The 19104-nt window shown below is 44.3% G+C and overlaps 1 protein-coding gene, 1 long non-coding RNA gene and 1 other non-coding gene across 5 annotated transcripts; 2 read left to right on the top strand and 1 right to left on the bottom strand.

Moving 5' to 3' along the window:
* Window positions 1-1148: 1148 nt before the first annotated feature.
* Window positions 1149-3934, bottom strand: LOC146591160 (uncharacterized). Its single transcript, XR_014896858.1, has 3 exons — window positions 3748-3934; window positions 1670-1841; window positions 1149-1515 (listed from the first exon to the last, which is right to left on the bottom strand). It is a non-coding gene; the product is annotated as an uncharacterized LOC146591160 (long non-coding RNA).
* A 2272-nt stretch (window positions 3935-6206) lies between these two features.
* On the top strand, window positions 6207-18906 carry KHDC4 (KH domain containing 4, pre-mRNA splicing factor). 3 transcript variants are annotated; one of them, XM_085313288.1, is made up of 14 exons: window positions 6207-6313; window positions 6451-6688; window positions 8855-8983; window positions 9376-9455; window positions 9767-9819; window positions 11086-11249; window positions 11591-11802; window positions 12336-12396; window positions 13298-13355; window positions 13571-13824; window positions 14268-14423; window positions 15704-15816; window positions 16398-16489; window positions 17477-18906. In XM_085313288.1, the coding sequence occupies exons 1-14, from the start codon at window positions 6222-6224 to the stop codon at window positions 17674-17676; spliced, it is 1902 nt and encodes a 633-aa protein (XP_085169414.1). In that variant the 5' UTR covers window positions 6207-6221; the 3' UTR covers window positions 17677-18906. The 3 variants fall into 3 exon arrangements, with proteins under 3 accessions (XP_085169414.1, XP_085169415.1, XP_085169416.1); XM_085313289.1 differs by having other exon boundaries at window positions 8861-8983; XM_085313290.1 differs by lacking the exon at window positions 17477-18906 and having other exon boundaries at window positions 15732-15816; window positions 16398-16483.
* Window positions 11369-11497, top strand: LOC146591162 (small Cajal body-specific RNA 4). The gene has a single exon (XR_014896864.1).
* Window positions 18907-19104: the final 198 nt, after the last annotated feature.

Below are 19104 nucleotides of genomic sequence, written 5' to 3' on the forward strand. Positions count from 1 at the left end.
CAGCCCCGCTCACCTCCTCTGCAGTGCAGCCAACATTCTAGTCCCAACAGGCAGTGTGTGGCAGCAGCTCCATTGTCCTGGACCAACACTGACATGAACTTCCAAATGCAGACCCAGCTCACAGCATGTACCCACTTCCTACCCTTGCAATCAGCCAAACAGGCCCCACCTGGGACATGTCCCAGCCACAGTGCCCAGAGCTGCAGGCCATCAGGGACAGCTGGGACTGCCAGGGCAGCAGAGGCCCCCCCGGCTTCTGAGAGCAGCTTCCTGAAAGCTCAACAGGGAGGGAACCCTGGAGTGCACAGGGAGCAAAAGGGGACATTCAGGGCACAAGGAAACAAATTGAGAGCTGCAGGTGCAACAAACGGGGGGTGTGTGTGTGTGTGTGCGTGTGCACACACACACACATTTTATGTATGTATGTATATTACAATGCAAAGACAGAGCAAACGGTGATTCTGGGAGCACCAAAAGGCAAAAGGAGGGCCCTGGGGCACACCCAGAAAGCTCTGCGACAAAACAGAGAACTTTGTCGCGCGCTGCAGAGCAAGCGCAGGGCTCCGAGGCGCACRGCGGCCGTGGGGGTGAGCCGAGATGTGAACTGAAGGCTCCTGAGGGCATCAGAGGGCAAACGCAGGGCTCTGGGGCAAACCAAAACACAGACAAAGGGCCTCGGGCCACACCAAAGGGGCCGTAAGGCACGTCGCAGGGCTCAGCGCGGCTGACTTAGCCTCGACGAGAGGCTCTTAGCCTGGGGAAGACTGAGGGGGGATCTTATCAAAATCTACCAGGATCTGAAGGCAGGGTGGCAAGGGGATGGGGCTAAACTCTTTCCAGTTGTCCCACGCGAAAGGACTAGAGGCGACGGGCACAAGCCGAACCACAGGAAGTTGCGCCTGAACGCGAGGAAGGATTTCTTTCCCGTGAGAGTGACGGAGCACTGGAACGGGTTGCCCAGAGAGGTGGCGGAGTCTCCTTCTCCRGAGATATTCAAAACCCGCCTGGGCGCGATCCTGTCTAACGTGCTCTAGGTGACCCTGCTTGAGCAGGGAGGTTGGACTAGGCGATCCCCAGAGGTCCCTTCCAGCCTTACGCATTCTGTGATTCTGTGACGGCACCGGCGCCCGCAGGCTCTCCGCGGCCCCTCTCCTTCTTCAGAAACTTTGGCCACTTCAGTATCATTCCCCTAAGATAATAATTTGCAGTCTCATAGCTTTTAAACTAGGATYTTTCACAAACATGTGAAGTCACACGCACAGAAACACACGTACGTAGCATACTTGCTGTAAGGCGGACAGACCTTCGTTACACGTCTGTGATCTATTATTTCGATCGCTACTAACAGTGAGCCTTCCTAATCAGGAAGGACGGGCTTTCGTTTGCGGGAGACGGAGACGGCTCTCGGCTGGTTCCACGTGGTTTTCGCGCCTCAGCTTGCTTACCTTTTTCTGGTCTCTTCCACTTCAGCCGTGGCAATTCGTCTGAAAGTGTATTGTATCCTTCCCTTTCTATCTGCACATGTAGGATAACAAGACAAAACACGAACAGCCAAAGCAAAACTAAGGTGGATGCAGTTAACGGTATCCACAGGGCAGGAAAGGGTTGCTTAGCCTTCAGTACYGCCTCTGGGAGGCCGAMATAACAAACAGTMGTTACCAACAGTCGCCTTACTTGCCCGTGGCAGAACACCTCCTTCTGCAGCAGTTGCTGGGGATATCRGGGRTCTACTGCATTTTTGCTTCCTCGTTTCATTCRCTTTGTCCCTTAGGTAYTAAYCACAAAAAGACYGCTTGTCCRGCTTTCCTCTCCGTCAGCATTTACTATAGTTGGTTCTAGCTCTGTAACAAAGAGAGAAGCTGGCATTTTACTCTCAATGAAAGGCACCGAAAGCATTTACGCATGTTCTTTTTTTCTCTTTCCCGTGTTCTTCCCCCTTTTTATACTTTTTTTTCTTCTCCTCTCCCCTCCTTTCTTAAAGGAAAGGTCTCAACACAGCACTTTACATCATACGTTACAGGGTAAACTGCTTGGAAACATCCCGTACAGCAATTAGGGCTAGGTTATTAGACAGGCAGGCGCATCACCTAATGCTTACCTACGCCATCTTCYATGAAGCCTTGTTTTTATCCTGCTTCAGTACTATCGTTACTGTCCTGTACCCTTTCTCAAACCTTCGCACGCACCCGCTTAACCAACAGTTCCCTCGGTCTTTAACTACACGGAAGAAGGACGGCACTCGATGTGCCTGTCTCTGTTTCCGACCTATCACCTTTTCGATTCAGCTCCCAGATTCCTCTTAYGCTCAGATGCTTGCCTCATAGGTGATGACCAAATAGCTGGTTCGCTACCTGTAGCCACTTCTCTTCAAGATGTCCCCTTTTACAGCTCAGCTCTCTTGGCTGCCAACACCTTCTTTGGGCACCCTCTGTCCACATTCATAACAATGGCGCGYGCTGCCTTTCTCGTTCTCTCAACCCTAACCCTAAACCCTAACCCTGACCCTAAACCCTGACCCTAACCTAACCCTAACCTGACCCTGACCCTAACCCCAACCCCCTAACCCTAAATGGCTCCCCTAGCCCTAGCCCTGACCCAGCCCTAGCCCTAGCTCAACCCTAACCTACCCTAACCCTAGCCCTAACCCTAAACCCCAACCCCTAACCCAACCCTAACCTAAATGGCCCTAACCCTAACCTTCTAACCCTAACCCTAACCTAACTCTAACCTAACCCTAACCCCTAAAGCCTAAAGCCTAACCCTAAGCCCTAACCCTAATCTAACCCTAACCCTTAACCCTAACCCAACCCTAATCCTAACCCTAACCCCCTAACCCAGCCCTAACACTAACCTCTAACCCTAACCTCTAATCCCCTAACCCTAACCCAACCCTAACTCCTAACTCTAACCCTAACCTCTATCCACATTCGTAACAACGGCGCGAGCTGGCTTTCTCGTTCTCTCAATCCTAACCCTAACCCTAACCCTAGCCGATTTTTGCACGACGCGGCTCGGAGGCAGACCCCACCTCTGCTGCACAGCAGAAACTTCGCCCAGGGTAGCCCTCTTGGCACCAAACGCGTTCTCTGCACAGCCCCTAGCCACCCCGATGCCAGCAGCGCCTCCAGCTCCTCTCCTTCTCTTCATCCTAACCCTACCCCGAAGAGCTTTCGCAGGCCAGCCTGCGAAATAGAACCCCATCTGGGGCACGCCCAGGAAACTCCTTGCAGTTTAGCTCTCTTGGCTGCCAACACCTTCTTTGGGCACCCTCTATCCACATTCGTAACAACGGCACGAGCTGGCTTTCTTGTTCTCTCAATCCTAACCCTAACCCTAGCCAATTTTTGCACGACACGGCTCGGACGCAGCCCACCTGACCCTCCCCAGGGCTTCCCCTGGGATTCCTCCTCCCCCTCCACGACACAGCCCCCATCTGACCCCAGACCCCCTGCACTAATCTGGCCGCGCACCAAACCCCACTGCAGCCCCAGCGCAGCTCCTTCGTCTTCCCTCCCCAGCATGCTGCCTTCCTCCCCACCCTCCGTGGCCCTGATGCACTGCCCTTACCCACCATGTGCTCGCTCCCCACTGCCCCGATACATGGCTACGCCAGGCCCCAGTGCATTTTTCCCCAGCATGGTCCTCCTTGGTTGCGCTTCACTGCCCATGACACTCCCACCCGCTGAGACCTCCATCACGTGCAAGACCCACAGCCCAGGACTCACCCCCATCCCCAGCCCTGCTCACCTCCTCCGCAGTGCAGCCAACGTTCTAGTCCCAGCAGGCAGTGTGTGGCAGCACCTCCATCGTCCTGGACCGACCCCGACACGAGCTTCTTCGAAATACAGACCCTAATCCCAGGATGTGCCCACTTCCTGCCCTTGCCATCAACCCAACAGGTCCTGCCTGGGACTTGTCCCAGCCACAGGGCTCACAGCTGCTCACAGGGCTCAGGGACAGCTGGGACTGCCGGGGCAGCGGAGGCACCCCCACTCTTGAGAGCAGCTCAAGGCAGAGCCCTGGAGCACACAGACAGCAAAAGGGAGCATTCAAGGGAGAAGGGAACAAATCAAGAGCTGCGGGTGCAACAAAAGTTCTGTTAAAAGGATAGAGCAAACAGAATGATTCTGGGGGCACCAAAAGGCAAAGGGAGGGCCCTGGGACACACCAAGAAGCACCCAAAAAAACTCTGGGACAGAGGAGAAAGCTAAAGAGAATTTTGTCACATGCGGCAAAGCAAATGCAGGGCTCTGGGGCACACCAAAGGGCGCACGAGGGGCTTGGGGGCAACCCAAAATGATAACTGAGGCATCCTGGGGGCATCAAAGGGAAATGCAAGGCTCTAGGACAAACTAAAATACAAATGAAGGGTGCCAGTGCACACCAAAGAGGCCGTAAGACATGTCACAGGGGCCAATGGCGCTAACGGGACTATGCTTGCAGGCTCCCCCCATCCCCACAGAAACACTATCTCCCAGCACAATGCACGCAAGCCCCAGACCCACAAGGGACATCGTGGAATGCTGAAAGCAAATCCAGGAGCAGTCTGGGGACCTCACACAGCCCTGGAGGGGCCCTGGCTGCCTCCAGGATGATGGGAAATACCCCCAAGAGTCACAAGGGTCAAGACTATTCAAGGGAAATTCCCCACAGCTGTGTGAACTGCACTGGGTTCCCTGGAAAGCACAGGGACCCCAAAGTCCAAGAGACTTGGGGACCAGCTCCCAGCCAAAACACAGTGTGTAACCTCCTCCCCTGGGCACCACGTTCAGGCCCTTCTTCCTGAGTGCAAAGGGACTGCAGGAACCACAGACATGAGTGCAAAGAATAAAACAACCGTTTAATTACTGCACAGAAACAACACCAGGGACTGTCTGCCACAGGGCTCAGTGCCAGTACACTCCCCTTTACCCTGTGACACCTGAAGAGTTGTCAACATGCCAGCATCGGTCGATCCAGTGGAGAAAAGTTGGATCCTGCTACTGCCCTTGATGTGGCAGATCTCCGGGGAGCTGTCAGCTACCTTTCCTTCGGGGACAGGAATCYGATATTTGAGAGTAAGACCTCTGATCTCGCTTGTCTGCACTTCCGCTCTGCCCCAGACCAGAGCCCTGCGCAAAACCTTCGTGGCTCTCAGCTCACTTGTCGCCTTGGCAGTCTAGGTGTAACAGTCCTGCACTCATCAGAGTACAGGGGAAAGGGGGATTCACAGCCCACCATTTATGATTCGTAGCTTACACTTTACTGTTTAAGGATTTAGACCTTTCTATTTATCAGAAAGCCATAAGCTCTGAATCTGAAGTGATAAACTGCAATCTTGGAACCTCACGTTTCATTGGGGCTTTAAAACTTATGGATGAGATTGGATTTTAAATCCTACAGCCAATCAGCAAATAAGCAAACTGTAAACCCTCACTGATAAATACTGAGACACAGAAAATAAAGTAACAAACAGTAATTCCCGATTGAGAAACCCTCAACAACAAATTCTAATCAATAAACCGTAACGGGAAAACCTCTGAACATTTTTAAGCAGGAAACACAAACACCATGGGCTGCATTGGGCATGCGTGCGCGGCCCCGTGCGAGGAGGGAAGGGCGGCAGTCAACGCGCCGCCTTAGTGCGCATGCGTTAGCTAGCGGGCTACGGTATCGCGGTACAGGCAACCGAGGGCAGCCGTGAGTCAGCCGGCTGCAGAAGCAGTTTGTGCGCCCGCAGACACAGCTGTGAGCTGGAAGAGCTACGGTGCGCACGTACGAGCTGGCCACGCCGCAGTAACAGGCGGAGCCGGCTGATACCCGCATGCTGCGGCTGGTGTACGGCATCGTCTCTGGATTCCTGGATGCCGCAGCAGCTTGGCGGTACCAGACTGTTATCGCTCTTCCTCTTCTCGCCTGCCCCGCTCGGATGCCCGCGGCGAGACTCTGTTTGTAGCCACAGAGCAGGCCCGAAGCTAGCCACCCCCTCGGACGGCGCGGGCAGGTATACCCCCGCCCTATCCCGGTGCGCCTCTCCTGCCTGGCGCCGCTTCCCGTCGTTCCTCTGCCCAGTGCCGGACCATGTCCGCCTGACCCCGCCCGGCGCTCGCGCCTTCTCCTTCGCTGCCAGTTCTGCTCTAGGATTGCCCTCGGCGGCACTCAGCCTCCTGTCGCCGTGGGCGGAGTGCAGTCACCACGGCAACGCCCGGAAGGGGCGTTCCGCGGCTGCCCCCAGGTCGGAAATGACGTTTTGTCTTGCACGGAGGCGGCTGAGCCGAGTTGGAGCCATGTCGGCGGGCGGCGTAGGGCAGCGCGACTCCGCGGCCGCTGGCGGGTGAGGCCTGGCGACAGGGCTCTGGCGTGGCGGGTCCTCGGGCGCTGCTTGGAGGAGAGGGACGGTCGGGCGGCGCCGAATCGTGGTGGGGCAGCAGGTGAAGCGACGGCGGGAACTGAGGCCTTTCTGTTTCCCAGGCGCCGCAGCAAGTGGGATCAGCCTGGTCCGTCTCCAGCTTTCCTTCTTCCTAGCGCGGCGCCGCTCCCCGGACGCCCCTTCCCGGGCGGTGGAGATGGCGGCTCCGGCGTGGCGGGCTCCGAGAGCTCCGCAGCCCCCTCGGGCGCTTTGGATGCGGCCGCGGCTGTGGCCGCGAAAATCAACGCGATGTTAATGGCTAAAGGCAAACTGAAGCCGGCGCCCAGCGCGGCCGACAAGGTGGGTGGCCGGGGACGTTGGGCCTGCGAGGGGACGGTATTATCTCTGTTTCCTGAAGACCTGCGAGTATTATTTTTCCTAGTATCTCTCGCTGAGACGGGAGAAGACTGATCTTTGCCTTGTAAATTAGGCTTTAGCAAAAACAATTAGAAAATTTTCTTGTGTGCTTTCTGAATAATGTAAAATGCTGGCTGAACTGCAAGTTATGTTCAGTCTAATTGCTCTTCCGGAAGGTTTAATCAAACTGACCTTTAGTAAGATAATAAACTTCTTGAAATATTTTCTAAATCTTGCTGCTGATCTAAAAACATTGTATAAAACTATCAGTTGAAAATACTGAAAACAAACTATTGTTATATTTAAACCAATCGTGAATAGGAGCACGTATTTAATTTATAAACGAGTTTTAACTTAAGGCCACGTGTTCTGCACATTAATGGCCCACGCTAGAACCAAGATTAGAAGACTTTCTGAAGTTTCCCTTCCCACTTGGTTCAAATATAAAGTTAAAAGAAAAGTACATTTTTATCACGTATTATATGTTATTTTTCGTGTGTGTGATAATGATGGAGCTGATGCTTTCTTTGACTTGGCTTGCATATTCTAAGGGATTGCCTTGTGAAGTGGTATCCAAATAAGTATTCATTTTGTCATTGAATTTGTTCACAGTTAAGAAAGAATGGTAAATGCTCTGCTGTGTCTTCACCATAAATTGTTCTCCATAGGTTGCGTATCCAAAATGGCCCTTATAGTCTTTCTAATATGTATAATTTAGTAGCGAGTATTTCTTTTGATCTTTGTAGTCAGCAACCTTAGCTGTTTTTACAAATTCTTTGCTGCAAAATGGTGTTACCTTCTCAGTACTTGCATAATCTTGATATCCACATGAGGATGTGAAGTTTCCAGCATTGGTATGGCATGAGATCTCTTGAAGGACAAGTGACGGTGACTTGGTTTGAGGTGGTCTACCTATTCATACTAGATGCAAGTAAAGTCTCTTCCCTGTTCCACAATTTTACATACTGAAATATTGGAAGGCACTACAGTGTCTCATATTTCCAGCTATGCTTTCTCAATAAGCTCTGGTAGCAATTTGTATGAAATTGTATTGCTTAGAAACTTAACCAATTCATTATTTAAGAAAGTAGTGGTGTGGGGTGTGTTTGGTGTTACTATTTTTTTTTTTTTTTTAAAAAAAAAAGGTTGCTTTGGAACTTAGGAAACTTCCAGGGGTGTCATTTGCAGAGTAGCTGATTCTGTTTTAAAATGATAGCATGGCTTCAGACAGGCAGTGTATGGAAATTAAGGGGTCTGCAGTGCTATGTATGTGTTACTGTGTTTTTTTGTTATTTTTCTTAAGTGCAGAAGGAATGAAGAAATAGAATGCATGTAAAACTCATGAGAATTACAGTCATTTATAGGTGTGCTCTGGTTCTCATACTAGAACTGTGCTTCACGTGCTATTTATGAGAGTAGATAATACTTCTAGCATGTTACTGGGAAGTTTGGTTCATATAGAACTCTCTTATGTTTGTCTCAAAAAGCATTTGGGAATTTTTAGGTGGGCATATGATGTAGCCATCTGTACATGGAAAAAGGTATAAGGTCATTGTTCTAACTGCACCTTTTCTGTCACATTTTCTATAGTTTGTGACTCCACGATTTTTCTTGCATATTACTTGGAGGCTTTCACAGAGTATTATGGCATTGTGAAAAGGGAAATCGTAGTATGGAAGAGCTTATAGTTTGTATCCCATGTATGTGCAAGGGAAATTAATAGAACGCATAATTCATATTTCTCTCAGTCTTCCAGATTTCTGTTAGAGGTGGTAGTTCACATAAGAAGCCTTGGTGTCCAATTGAGCAGTTCTGCTTAGTTCTACCTAGTTGTTTCTCCATTTATAAAATGGAAATTGTCATTACATTAAAATGTCTTGAGAATAGAGCTATTAGTATTTTCATCTGGGTTTGAGGTTGTGAAGCCGTAAGTTGTTAAGCAGTAGATGTAACTAATGTTTTCTGTTAATATTTATAAAATTTGTAGGTTCAACAGCTGAAAAGAGCGAAAAGGGGGGGGTATTCACCTCTTACACTACTAGGGCCAACTTGTTACATGGTTATGTCAGTTTTTCTACCAGTAGTCTTTTGCAATGGTCTTCTTTGAAGCTGCAGGCTCTGGGAAAAGGTCCGGCTACAAGTAAAAGTAAAGATGACCTTGTGGTGGCGGAGGTAGAAATCAATGATGTACCCATCACGTGCAGAAACCTGCTGACAAGAGGACAGACTCAAGATGAGGTATGCTCAAGATCTGTGTGTGACTTGTGAAGGTTGTCAGCACTGTGTGGGCAGGCACCTGTTTGTAATGTTAAAAGAGTTAGTGGTAAACTGTATTGAGTGGCTGTTTCTTCTTTTTACAGCAGTACTCATTGTATTCCTTAAGACACTGGTATTACTCTTTCAGGTTTAGTATCTTACTAATTTATCCCATGAAATGTCATGAGAAACTAAACTAGGGTAACAGCTATCCTTTAGTGGGCACCTTTCATTTTCTTACCATGTCAGTAATGACTTCTAGTCTTTTCACATAACACCTTAGCTTAAACTGTTTTTATATATGTATATATATTTTTTTGCCTAGCTTTTTATTACTGGTAAACCTTTCACTGGGTTTTGAAAATTATTTATAGATAAGTCGACTTAGTGGAGCAGCTGTCTCAACTCGAGGGAGATTCATGACTGCAGAAGAGAAAGCAAAAGTGGGACCTGGGTTTGTATTATTATTATTATTATTATTATTTTATAGGATGGTTAGTTGGTGGGAAGTTTTTTCTTTTTCTTCCAAGTATTGTCCCTGTCCCTTTTGCCTGACAGGGTTAACTGACTATTCTATAAAGTGTTTCTAATGTTTACTGTTATGATCATATTTACTCTTCATAATTTACATAAATATTTTCTGAATATTTTGGGGATTTATTCTTAAGTGCAGAACTTTTTTTATTGAGTGCTGTGATACTATATTTAATATATTATTGTATGTTCTCTGTGGATTTAATGGAATATTTGGGGTTTCCCTCCTAGAGATCGTCCTCTGTATCTTCATGTCCAGGGTCAGACACGGGAGCTTGTTGACCGTAAGTGTACAAGGTGTTCTGCTTTCAGCTGTGATCGTTTGTGATACATAAAATAGAAAGTTTTGTGGTACTGGGGGGGTTTGTTATGACTAGTATGCATTTGGACTGTAAATAATCTAGGTGCGGAGACCCCGTTTAAACATTGTTGCTAAGGCTTCTGCTTAAAACTGTCTAAAATGCTGTGTATTACATCTTGTAGTCAGTCCACAGTTTTAATCTGATGACTTATAAGGAATGCCTACTTGGGGGTGGAGGGACACAGTTACTGGGCAGGTACAACTCCTATCTGTAAGTTTATTCTCCAATGATGTGCTGAGATCCTATTGCAATAGGTTCGTTGACAGAGAGATTTTCTCCCTTTAACATTCAAAAATCAGTTTCTCTGTGTGTGTGTGTGTGTAATATCTAAATTTTTCTTAAGAGCATAGAGACCTCCTATGCCCACTGGAAGAAAGCACAACTATAAACTTTGTTTTGGTTTTTGTTTTTGTTTCTTCTGTTCAATTTGTTCTATGTGTCGGTTCACTAGTTCAGCCTCAGTTATCTCTTGAGGCTACTGCCTGCCCACTTGTGTTTACTGTGATTTCTACTGCCAGCACAGTTTTTTGGGTGTTGACTCACTCATTTATGTAGGTGTAAATTCCATACTGTGTTAAAATAAACTTTTTTAAAAATTTTTTTCATTTGCTAAAATAGGTGGGCTAGACTGCCCACCCACACACATTAGGCTAAATTTTATCAGGGCAAGGAAGGGAGGAAGAACCCTGAGGCTTGTTGCCATTCTATGCCTTCCATAGAATATGGAAATGTGACTGAATCGCTTTACAGTTTGGTTAATCTGGGTAGCAGTGGCCATTGGCTGGATACAGCATGGTTTGTTTTCACTTGGAGAAAAAAAGTATATATTGTTTCTTTCTTCAGCCTTTCCGTTTGATCCATGAACTTGCTTTGATCGTTGTAGCTAGTGTTGCTTTCAAAGTTAACTTGTCTTGATGCGTGGAATAGTGTTGGAGTGGGTGGAGGGGGAGATGTTTGGAGCTTTTTAATCTGATTGTCTGGAAAACTGCTGTGTTTTTCCTCAATTGGGCACCTGGAAATCTCATGTATGTGTACATGGTAAAGTGTGTCTGGTTTATTTGACAGGAAAAGCAGCATTTTTTTGGCTAGTCTAATCAGTGATTTTTTTAATGAAGAGTGCTGATATTTTTAACGATTATTAGTATTTCTTTGCTGAAATATAAATGGATTTCATGTACCATCAACTAGGAGCTGTTAACAGAATTAAAGAGATAATTACTAATGGCGTAGTGAAAGCTGCCACAGGTTCTAGTCCAACGTTCAACGGAGCTACAGTTACTGTCTATCACCAGCCAGCCCCCGTTGCTCAGCTGACTCCAGCAGTTGGCCAAAAACCTCCATTTCAGTCAGGGGTGAGTAATTCATTTATGTGACTTTCACTGTATATCGCTGATTATCTGTACACTTCACAATAGATAAATCTTATAGTGTGCTGTTTATTTTAAAAAAATCTACATGCATCTTAGTAAAAACTGGAGGACTAATCAGATGGAGTCTGAAGAGTAAGACTCCGTTGATACTAGCCTCCTAAAAGAAAAGGATTGGAGAGAGCAGTCCTACTTACAGAAAAGCAGAGGGCTGACTGCATCGTCCGACATTAGTTGTTCTGACTGCAGTAGAAATAAGTTAGCCTCTGGTGAAAGGAACATCCTAATTTTAGGAGTGAAATAATCTTTTACTGTACCTTTTACAGATGCATTATGTTCAGGACAAATTATTTGTTGGTCTGGAACATGCTGTACCTACGTTTAATGTGAAAGAAAAGGTGGAAGGGCCTGGTTGCTCCTACCTGCAGCACATTCAGATCGAGACGGGTGCCAAAGTCTTTCTTCGTGGGAAAGGCTCAGGTTGCATAGAACCAGCATCGGGCAGAGAAGCTTTTGAACCCATGTACATCTATATCAGGTATGAGAGGTTAGGAAAAAAAAAATTCCCAGTGAGCAGTCATGAGTGTTTGATCAGTGCAAGACATTCTTAATTCTGGGTAACTAAATACTAATTAAACAGTGCCATTTGTATTTTAGTAGAGATCTCTAAAGTGATAAAGATAGGGAAGAAGGGATCATGCACACCATTTAATCGTAACACACAGCTTTTTGGGGGGAATGCAGTAAAGTTGCATTCTCCTCGGACATGCAGTGATGTTGAGCGTTAAGAGAAAAATACCATACGCATTGACCAATCAAGTCATTGTTCTGTGCGTGTTTCTTGCAGTATTTAAACTGTTCTGAATTTTCATTTAGAAGATGCATGTTCTTCGTTTGCTTTTACAGTCGTGCTAAAAGCTGCGGAGTCACTAAAGTACTGTTGAGGTGATTGATCACCCATTAAAACAATAAGATCTGAGATTAGGTTGCTGTTGAAATAAAAAGCTCTGAAATTTTGTGAAATCATGTTACGCTTATGATTCTTTTCTTTGTTTTCTTATATGTTTTCAGTCATCCAAAGCCGGAAGGTCTGGCAGCTGCTAAAAAGCTGTGTGAGAATCTCTTACAAACTGTGAGTAGTTCTACCATATTGGACTTGTACAAATAGAAGATTTCAGAACCTGTCATAGCTTTAGTGTGTCCCAGAGTAAYGGGTTTTTTATACTCTTAGCAAAACTTTCCATGTGCTATGGCTTGCCAATATGTTTTTCCTTTTAAATGTGGCTATCTGATTTTTTGTATGTAGAATAGACGCTTCTCAGAATGAAGGTGTGGTAGTGGAATTCTGAAAAAAAAAAAAAGCAAATGCTTCATGAGCAGAGCAAGGAAAAAGAAAAGGTGTGACTATATAAAAACATAAAGTAATCCTGCTTTTTTCTGATGGCTGTAGATTCTCTTGTGCTTCTTTACTTGCTTTTAGCTTCAAATATTATCCAGTGCCACAAACTCTTATTTTTTCTGAAGAGGCTGTTTTACTTGGCACAATTTTTATAAAATATCTCACACGGGTGAAGAAATAATTTCTCAACTGTTCTTGTGTGAATGGGCTACCACAAAATAGAATAAAATCCTGTGAGGCGTAGTCTGTTTGCACTGGTACAGGCTACAGCATCTGTTTGGAAAATACCTCAAAGCTTTCAGATGCTTTGTGTTTTTTGTATTTTGTCCCTACTCGGGTAATTTACCATTTTGCTCTCTCCTGTTATAAACATCCTCTGCACATAGTTAAGCATCCTGCTGTATTATATTTTACACAAATTTGTCACGGAGAACAAGATTGGTGGCCATACTCTGAGGTTTTTCCCATATTCTTATTTAGTTTATTACTGTGTCTTTGGGTGTAATGTATTCCACAGTTAAAGCCCCCTTTTATGGTAAGTTTTATGGTGATACATGGTAAGATGCTCTTTGCTTGCAAAGTATTAATATAGTAAATAGATATTTATTTTCTATTTTTTGAACATCCTCTGTAGGTTCACGCTGAATACTCCCGATTTGTGAATCAGATGACCACTGCAGTACCTTTAGCAGGTAAATGGTAGCAATAATGAAGTCTTTAGAGTGGCATTCTGTCTGTGGCACTGTACTTAAAGTTAGATTTTGTAGAGTTCTTTACATGTACAAGTCTTTATTACTTTAATTGAAAAGGAACCCAGTATCTTTTATTTTTGGTAATAAATTAAATATTATTGTGAATCTAACTGAATTGAAGATAACCCCCTCCCTTTCTCCCCCTCATCTGCTAGGCTTTGCACAACCTGCTGCTATAAACAGTGTACCTTCTCAGCCATCATATTATCCTTCAAATGGATATCAGTCTGGTTATCCTGTTGTTCCCCCTCCTCAACAACCAGTTCAGCCACCATATGGTGTACCAGGCATAGTACCACCTGCAGTACCGTTGGCACCTGGAGTCTTAACAACATTGCCTACAGGAGTTCCACCTGTGCCAACACAATATCCAATATCTCAAGTACAGCCTCCAGCCAGCACTGGCCAGGTAGTGCCACAAATGAATTCCTTGGCTCTCTAGTTGTCAACTTGCTAAGCTGTTTCTTTGCTAACAACGAAATAATTAAAGCGGTTACAGGTCAATAATTTTTTTGGAGCGTGCGTGAACAATCTCTGGTTACTGCTTTGCTCATGCTGCTGTTACTTAAGGAACTAAATTGTTGCTATGGCTGCTTCTTACTGCAATATTTTTTGATAGCTGCATATTAACATAAAGCATATTTGGGGTGAAATCACTCATATGAAAAGTGTCATTGCTGAATGTGGTAGTTWCATAGATACAATGAGCCTGAGTTACAAATAGTGAGTCATTAAAGATGGGCGCGTTCTATAAACCAAATGTGTATTCTGATCCTATGTAGGAATATGTACATTGAATTTATACTTTATATGCTATTTTCTTCTTTTTTTTTTCCTTTTCCTGCATGCCAGAGTCCACTGAGTGGCCCTTTCCTTCCTGCTGCCCCAGTAAAAACAACCTTGCCTACTGGAACTCAGCCACAAGTCCAGCCCCACTCCCAAGGTCAAAAGAGACGCTTCACTGAGGAGCTACCAGATGAAAGGGAGTCAGGACTGCTGGGATATCAGGTGGAATAAAATCAGCAATTTTACTGCCAACACCAAAATCAAACTTTGCTAGAGAGGCCATCACTTTATTTTAAACAAACATGCAAGACTTCTGGCAGATAGCAGTAACTGTTAAGAAATCTGGAGATACCACACTTCTATTTCTTTGAGCGGATGCACTATTTTTAGACTGTGCTTTATTTGATTCATCAGCAGCTTGCTCTCTTTAACTGCATTTTTTTCATGAAGATTAGCAGTCCCTTCAGGCCAAAGAGATGACAGTAGGGTGTCGATGGTTAGTTTAGGGGGAGGCTATTTTGTTTTTTTTTTCTTTGTGGGTCTTTTTAGTGAGCTTGTTGGGGAGGGGGAGTGAATGTGGTGATTACCTCTTGATTTTCCTGCTGCCTGGCTGGGCTTTTCAGATAGCCAAAGTAAACTCCACAACTTTCTTTTTTTTTTATATATATATATATGTATATGTATATGTGTGTGTGTGTATATATATATATTTATATATTTTTATATATAGATGTATAGATGTGTGTGTGTATATATACATACATACATACATACATACATACATATATATATATATATATATATATATAAAAAAAGTGGTTTTGAGTTTTTTTTTTTTTTTCCTAAAGACTTGTATATGAGTAAAAGAGTTTCTGCAGATGCTCTTCTGATCACTTTCCCCCTTCTGGCAGGCTCCCCTTTCCCACCTCCCACCTCCATTCTCTCTACCTCATCATTCTAGATTGTATATGTGGAATTTTACCGAACTGGCTTTAAGCCCGTAGGCAGAAACCCTTAATAAAAGACTTGCCTAGAGAAAATAAGCAACTGCCTATGTATAAGATGTAATATTAGTGTCTCAGCAGAGTTTATCGTGTCATAAGGTCTACATACTGTACAGAGTTAGCTGATTGAGGAGGTAGTAAGTCAATCTGTGAACTAAGCAGCTACGTGTCCTGAACTACTGGGAAGATGGACTAGATGGTGAGGTCTCTTCCATCTTAGTTGGAAACATGCCTGAGCACTGCATTAGCCTCTTCAGTATTTGTATGATAAAACGTCTTGTTTTAAGATTGACGATCATTAGCTTCTTCCATATCTTTAATGGCCAGTTTATGGTTTTTTTCGTGGCTGTACATACAGTCAGAAAGAGGAACTACTTATCCTGGTCTGTAGTTGGCAGTATACTCTGAAAAGTTGGGTTTCCTGTCATTATCGTTAAGGAGCTATAGCTTATCTTGTAGTTGTAGATTTGCTAATGCCGTGTGTTTTTCTGCTCATAGCATGGACCCATTCATATGACTAATTTAGGTACAGGCTTCTCCAGTCAGAGTGAAATCGATGGAGCAGGATCGAAGCCAGCAAGTTCCTCAGGAAAGGAGAGAGAGAGGGACAGGTGAGTGATGAAAGGATTATGATCAGACCTTTGATTCTGAAGAAGAGCTCATCTTAAAAGATAAGAGGTAGGGTGAAATATGAAACTTGTATTATTACTCATTTGAGAAGCTTTCAAAGCTCAACTGTGGTTTTACAGCACCTAAGGTATGAGAGGACTGACAATAACAAGGAGATTCAGCTACAGAACCAGTGGTAGATTTTTTCAAATTCATCTTAAGATTTTTTTTTTTTTCTTAAGGATCGTCATTTAACTTTATTACTCTGTCACTTTTAACTCAAACTGTACCTTATCCCACATTTCACATTTTTGTCTGGGTACGTTAAGTTTGAGATTTTGAGATGCTGTGTATAAAATGGAACAGCACATTCTGTTTGTTCTTTACTCATTTTTAATCTCTCATCTGGATTTTTTTTTCTACCAAGTACAATGACAGCGATTAAAAGTTAAACCACTCCACTCAGGGACTGAGTTGTGATTTTTGTTAGCACTGTAAAGCAATGAAGACTGACTGCAAATAAAACTACCTTGGACTGTGTGCTTGTTTTAAAAGTAATAAGTACTTGCATTGATTTAAACAGGCAGTTGATGCCTCCACCAGCTTTTCCTGTCACTGCGATGAAATCGGAATCTGAAGAAAGAAATGGTGCGGGGTCTTTACCAGGCAACCATGGTGAGTGCAATGAATAAAATAAACTTACATGGAAAAGTGGATTTGAAGTTTGCTCTGATCTTTACATACATTTAAACAAATTGGTAATCTTTCTTTACAGTGTTTTTTTTAAGTGAAAAGGAGGTCATATTCCACTGCTCTAAAAATCATATGTGTTCATTGTGCCATTGTGACTGTACATACATGGCACTTCTCTTTAAAACTTTAAGTATTTTTCTGAATAATGTGGAGGTGATTAAGTGAAAGAACAAAGGCTGGGATTCTTGTCCTATCAGTCATATGAGGCACAGAACCTCATGGGATTGTTTTGTAATACAGGTGTCATGTGGCTTTACGTTGTGAAGGCTGTCTCTAGAGGCACTAAGGAATATCTGTGGGAGTTATGGCTCAGGTGTGCGTTTATGGACCTGAGTTATGTCTACCTTGTCTGCGAACGACAGAAGTGTTACTAGATTTCATCCTTTCGTGCATCAATTTATAACTTGGAAAAACATGTGATCGCTAAACTTCCTAGTAGTTGAATAGTGCTTTGATATTAGGTCTGCAGGTAGATCACATTAGTCTGTTTAACCTTAGTTTTTCTGCAGTATTGCTCCCAGAGATTGCTCCTCTTTAGATTTCTTTTGAACAAAGTTTCTACTTTTCTTACATATTTATCTCTTTAACGGTGAAATTGCCACCACTTAGACCCATTTGCTAACTTTGCCTTTTCTGTGTGTTTCTTTCTTCTTTCTCTGTTCTCTTACATGGTTCTGATGGATCACATGTGCTGTTGCTGGTGCTGTTTCGTGTGGCCTTCGACCTTGGGTGACCATTGGCCTTGTGACCTCAAAATGGTGTCCAACTAACAATTTACAATTAACTTTTTTTAATTAACTTGTTTGGGGGAATTTTATCTCTTTTTTTTTTTTTCCTTATTTTCTTTTCTTTTTTTTTTTTGTATAAGAGACTGGGGTTTGGGAGGGTTGTTTGTTTTTCCCCTTCTAGATCATCAAGCTAAGAAGATGAAAACTGCAGAAAAGGGGTTTGGATTGGTGGCATATGCTGGAGACTCATCAGATGAAGAGGAGGAACACGGTGGCCACAAAAATGCAAGTACTTTTTCACAGGGATGGAGTTTGGGATACCAGTACCCTTCCTCACAACAGCGAGCTAAACAACAGATGCCATTTTGGATGGCACCGTAAATGCTACAGAACAATTTTCATATGTCTTTTTTTTTCCCCTCTAGCAATAATGCATGTATATTACACAATGAACTTCGCAAGTATGCATTGTTTTTACATTTGCAGAAGCTAAAGCTTCAATATTCCCTCTTGAAAGGGCTCCATTATTTTTAAAATCCTTATTTCTGCAGTGGATTTGTCAACTACAAGAAGTACTTGAAATACTATTTTGGCATGGGAAGTCCCTTATAAAATGGGGGAAGCACTGTAAAGAGAAATTAGGGACGCTCGTCTCTCCTTGTGCTTCCCATCTTTCCAGGACAACTTAAATGCAAAGAGCCAGCAATGCTGACTTTGTTATACATCTGGTGTTTGTACTTTATCTAGTGTTCCTGCTGTCAGCTTGTTTGCAGTCCCATTGAACTAATGGTGACCAAGGATTCAATGTTTGGATTTTCAACAAAGAAAGGAACAATCAGTAGTTCYGAAAAACTTCGGGATCATGCTTCTTAAAACTCCCAATTTGTTTTTATTTTGTCACCTGTAATTCAGCATTTTTTTTTCTTTAAAACATGTTTTTACTAACTCCATAACTCTTGGTCCTAGCTAAATGTCCGGGGGGGGGGGGTGGTGCTTTTTTTTGATTGGTTTATCCTTCCAGTTATCCTGAGGTGGACTTGGTACTTTATCCATGGTACTTAATCTTTTCAAATTATCCCTGTGTATTTCATTCAGCAGTTCAAATGGAAGTACTTCTCATGAGGATCTCCCAAGATTCTCTCAGTCTCTTAATTCTTTTGCTTATTTGAGTCTACCAGTTTTGTTTCGTGGTGGTTTATGAAAGAAATACAGCAGCCTGGTGTATACATCGCCAGAGACCTGAATGCAAGCATTGTTATTGCATTGGAGCACAGAAGTGGAACCTCTGAATTAAGTTGCTGGATTGCTTATGGATATGCACTGTATCGTGGCCTTTTGGCCTTTCCTCCCAGGGCGGGCAGACTCTTGCAGACCTTTTTTTGTGGGGGTGGGGGGTGAGGGTGTAATGATGTGTGAATCCGCTGAGTGTGGGACTGTGAAGAGGCACTGGTCAATGTTTAAGACAAGTTTTGGTTTGAAAAATGGGATCGTGTGTCCTTTCTGCACACTAGAAGACCTTGCTGGCTCCCTTGTATAAACATACACTCTTTCCTACATCTTGTAAATAATTAGAACCATACTTTCATTATAAATAAATGTATAAATATTCTGCTTCTTGCTTCTTCTTGCACCTTGAGGTCTAACTGTAATGCGGGACGATTTTTATAGACTGCTGTTTGGCTTACTGTTTCTAAGAGGTTAGTTGCCCGCGGAGCCCAAGGAAGCYTTCAGTAGGGTACCAAAGGCTTTGGCTCGAGGTCGGTGCTCGGTGCGCGGCACCGCCTGCCGAGTGGGCGGGGCGGGGGGCGG

The sequence above is a fragment of the Rhea americana genome, unplaced genomic scaffold (genome assembly GCF_003343005.1).
Source record: "Rhea americana isolate MKP2758 unplaced genomic scaffold, rheAme1 scaffold_382, whole genome shotgun sequence".
Classification (NCBI taxonomy): Eukaryota; Metazoa; Chordata; class Aves; order Rheiformes; family Rheidae; genus Rhea; species Rhea americana.

Excerpts from the sequence above, each read along its gene's own strand:
- KHDC4 (XM_085313288.1), top strand. The coding sequence starts at position 6,222 with ATGACGTTTTGTCTTGCACGGAGGCGGCTGAGCCGAGTTGGAGCCATG. Across the intron at positions 11,250-11,590 it reads AACCTCCATTTCAGTCAGGG|ATGCATTATGTTCAGGACAA; the intron begins GTGAGTAATTCA and ends TACCTTTTACAG. Across the intron at positions 16,490-17,476 it reads GTCTTTACCAGGCAACCATG|ATCATCAAGCTAAGAAGATG; the intron begins GTGAGTGCAATG and ends TTCCCCTTCTAG.